General features: G+C 59.3%; 1 protein-coding gene across 1 annotated transcript; it reads right to left on the bottom strand.

Annotated features, from left to right (window-relative positions):
- Nucleotides 1-68: 68 nt before the first annotated feature.
- Nucleotides 69-3,859, bottom strand: NUDCD3 (NudC domain containing 3; the record flags this gene model as incomplete). Its single annotated transcript, XM_009072969.1, has 4 exons — nucleotides 69-192; nucleotides 2,210-2,398; nucleotides 2,921-3,119; nucleotides 3,373-3,859. Coding segments are annotated over 4 exons (986 nt in total), but the record flags the coding sequence as incomplete, so codon positions are not given.
- Nucleotides 3,860-3,898: the final 39 nt, after the last annotated feature.

Raw genomic sequence — 3,898 nt, 5'->3', positions numbered from 1 at the left:
ATCCCAGGGGGTATCCTGGAGGTATCCCAGGGTTATCCCGAGGGTATCCTGGGGGTTTCCCCTCCGGGGGTTGTGCCTCAGTCAGAACTGGACAGCGCCAGGAGAGATGTTGAACATGGAAGGGTCAAACTTCTGTCCCCGGAACGGAGAACCCTCCGTGTCCCAACCTTTCTTCAGCATCTCGTGCACCTTCTGGGGGAAGATTTGGTGTGAGGCAACATGGACCTCAACTGGGCCATCTCCGCACCTGGGCCCAATCTCCTCACCTGGGCCCATCTCCTCACCTGGGACAATCTCCTCACCTGGGATATCTCCTCACCTGGGGCCATCTCCTCACCTGGCCCCATCTCCTCACCTGGGCCATCTCCTCACCTGGCCCCATCTCCTCACCTGGGCCATCTCCTCACCTGGCCCCATCTCCTCACCTGGGCCATCTCCTCACCTGGCCCCATCTCCTCACCTGGGCCATCTCCTCACCTGGCCCCATCTCCTCACCTGGGCCATCTCCTCACCTGGCCCCATCTCCTCACCTGGGCCATCTCCTCACCTGGCCCCATCTCCTCACCTGGGCCATCTCCTCACCTGGCCCCATCTCCTCACCTGGGCCATCTCCTCACCTGGCCCCATCTCCTCACCTGGGCCATCTCCTCACCTGGCCCCATCTCCTCACCTGGGCCATCTCCTCACCTGGCCCCATCTCCTCACCTGGGCCATCTCCTCACCTGGCCCCATCTCCTCACCTGGGCCATCTCCTCACCTGGCCCCATCTCCTCACCTGGGCCATCTCCTCACCTGGCCCCATCTCCTCACCTGGGCCATCTCCTCACCTGGCCCCATCTCCTCACCTGGGCCATCTCCTCACCTGGCCCCATCTCCTCACCTATCCTCATGTCCTCACCTGGGCCCATCTCCTGTCCCCATCTCCTCCCCTGTCCCCGTGTTCCTCCCCTGCCCCTGCCCAGGTCCCACAGGTGTTGGGGCTGTACCTGTCACCCCACACTGTCCCCCATGGCCCTCACCCTCCTCTGGTCCCACAGGTGTCCATCCCAGGTCTGTGTGCACCCCAGATCCATGTGTGTCTCCATGTGTGTCCATCTCAGATCTGTGTCCATCCCCAGATCCATGTGTGTCCATCCCAGATCCATGTGTGTCCATCCCAAATCCATCCATGTCCATCCCAGATCCATGTGTCTCCATGTATGTCCATCTCAGATCCATGTCCATCCCAGATCCATCCATGTCCATCCCCAGATCCATGTGTGTCCATCCCCAGATCCATCTGTGTCCATTCCCAGATCCATGTCTGTCTCCATGTGTGTCCATCCCCAGATCCATCTGTGTCCATTCCCAGATCCATGTCTGTCTCCATGTGTGTCCATCCCCAGATCCATCTGTGTCCATTCCCAGATCCATGTCTGTCTCCATGTGTGTCCATCCCCAGATCCATCTGTGTCCATTCCCAGATCCATGTCTGTCTCCATGTGTGTCCATCCCCAGATCCATCTGTGTCCATTCCCAGATCCATGTCTGTCTCCATGTGTGTCCATCCCCAGATCCATCTGTGTCCATTCCCAGATCCATGTCTGTCTCCATGTGTGTCCATCCCCAGATCCATCTGTGTCCATTCCCAGATCCATGTCTGTCTCCATGTGTGTCCATCCCCAGATCCATCTGTGTCCATTCCCAGATCCATGTCTGTCTCCATGTGTGTCCATCCCCAGATCCATCTGTGTCCATTCCCAGATCCATGTCTGTCTCCATGTGTGTCCATCCCCAGATCCATCTGTGTCCATTCCCAGATCCAGTCTCGTCTCCATGTGTGTCCATCCCCAGATCCATCTGTGTCTCCATGTGTCAATCCCAGATCCATCTGTGTCCATCCCCAGATGGATGGAGCAGAGGAACTGGAAGATCTCTGGGATGAGCAGAGGAACTGGAGGCTCTCTGGGATGGAGCAGAGGAACTGGAGGCTCTCTGGGATGGAGCAGAGGAACTGGAGGCTCTCTGGGATGGAGCAGAGGAACTGGAGGCTCTCTGGGATGGAGCAGAGGAACTGGAGGCTCTCTGGGATGGAGCAGAGGAACTGGAGGCTCTCTGGGATGGAGCAGAGGAACTGGAGGCTCTCTGGGATGGAGCAGAGGAACTGGAGGCTCTCTGGGATGGAGCAGAGGAACCTGAGGATCTCTAGGACACTTAGGCTGTGACCTACCAGCTCGTGGCTCTGGGGCTTGCCCTGTAGCTTCTGGTGGTAGTCGAAGGTGAGACGGTCGAGCACGGCATGTTCCTCCTCGTCCACGGTGGCCATGGAACGTTCCTTGTTGATCTTGTCGATGTCGATCTGCTCCTCACCCTCCAGCACCGCGTTCCACCAGTACTCGTCACCCTTGCTCAGGCTGATCTGGGGACAAGGGGCACAGGAGACCCTCAGGGACCTCTGCCCACCCAGGAAACCCAGCCCAGAGCTCCCCAGATGGAAACCCATCCCAGAGAAGGGAAGATGGTTATGGAGTGACCATCAAGGATGTCCCAGGAGTGAGTTGGGCCAAGGACAGGAGCACACCAGGATGAGGTCTGGGACTGGGAACCACCAGGAACACACAGTTGGGTGACCCCAAACCACCTCAGTGGGACAATTTGGGGCTGCAGGAGAACAGGAGGAGTCACAGTGTCCATGCCAAGCAGGAGAAGGGAAGGACAGAAGGGAATGGCAGAAGAGGAACCTGCTGAGATGTTGGGCTTGGAGGACTGGGGACAGGGACCACATCTGGAGCTGGGGACCCTCTCCCAGCTCCGAGGCAGCAGGGAGGACATGGACATGAGCCACACTGGACACATCTTGGCCTGGAGCTGTCCCAGCATTCCAGGTCCATCCTGGTGGAGCTACACACCCAGGAGACACCTCGTGGTGAACCTTCCTTACCAGGACACACTTCCCAGGCTCCAAGCTCCAGAGGGAACTCTCTGTGTTGACCTTGTGGGTGAGTTTGCCTTCCATGAGGACCTGGTGGCTGTTCCCATCCTGCACTGCCACCCGGATGGAGCTGCTGCTGATGTCCACGGACACCTGGAGCACAGGGAGACACAGATCCACAGGGTGCTGGTCGGAATCTTGCCGGGATCTGGGGCAAGGGAATGGGGTGGGATGGGGAGAGGAGATGCCAGGCTGGGAGCAGGGACAGCTCCAGGAGCAGGGACAGCTCCAGGAGCAGGGACAGGTCCAGGATGGAATCAGGGACAGGTCTAACCCAGGATCAGGGACAGCTCCAGGATGGGATCAGGGACAGTGCCAGGATCAGGGACAGGTCTAACCCAGTATCAGGGACAGGTCAATACTGGGAACAGGGAAACCTTCAGGATGGGATCAGGGACAACTCTGGGATCAGGAACAGCTCCAGGATCAGGCTCAGCCCTGGGATCAGGAACAGCTCCAGGATGAGGTTCATCCCTGGGATCAGGCTCAGCCCCAGGATCAGGCTCAGCCCTGGGATCAGGCTCAGCCCCAGGATCAGGAGCAGCCCCGAGATCAGGAGCATACCCAGGATCAGGAGCAGCTCCAGGATCAGGAGCAGCTCCAGGATGAGGTTCACCCCTGGGATCAGGATCAACCCCAGGATCAGGAGCAGCCCCGGGATCAGGAGCAGCCCTGGGATCAGGAACAGCTCCAGGATGAGGTTCACCCCTGGGATCAGGATCAACCCCAGGATCAGGAGCAGCCCCGGGATCAGGAGCAGCCCTGGGATCAGGCGCAGCCCCAGGATCAGGCTCAGCCCCAGGATCAGGAGCAGCTCCAGGATGAGGTTCACCCCTGGGATCAGGAACAACCCCAGGATCAGGAGCAGCCCCGGGATCAGGAGCAGCCCTGGGATCAGGAGCAGCCCCGGGATCAGGCGCAGCCCCA

This window comes from Acanthisitta chloris, unplaced genomic scaffold (assembly GCF_000695815.1).
Source record: "Acanthisitta chloris isolate BGI_N310 unplaced genomic scaffold, ASM69581v1 scaffold6024, whole genome shotgun sequence".
NCBI lineage: Eukaryota > Metazoa > Chordata > Aves > Passeriformes > Acanthisittidae > Acanthisitta > Acanthisitta chloris.
This window is presented reverse-complemented; position numbering and strand designations above follow the sequence as displayed.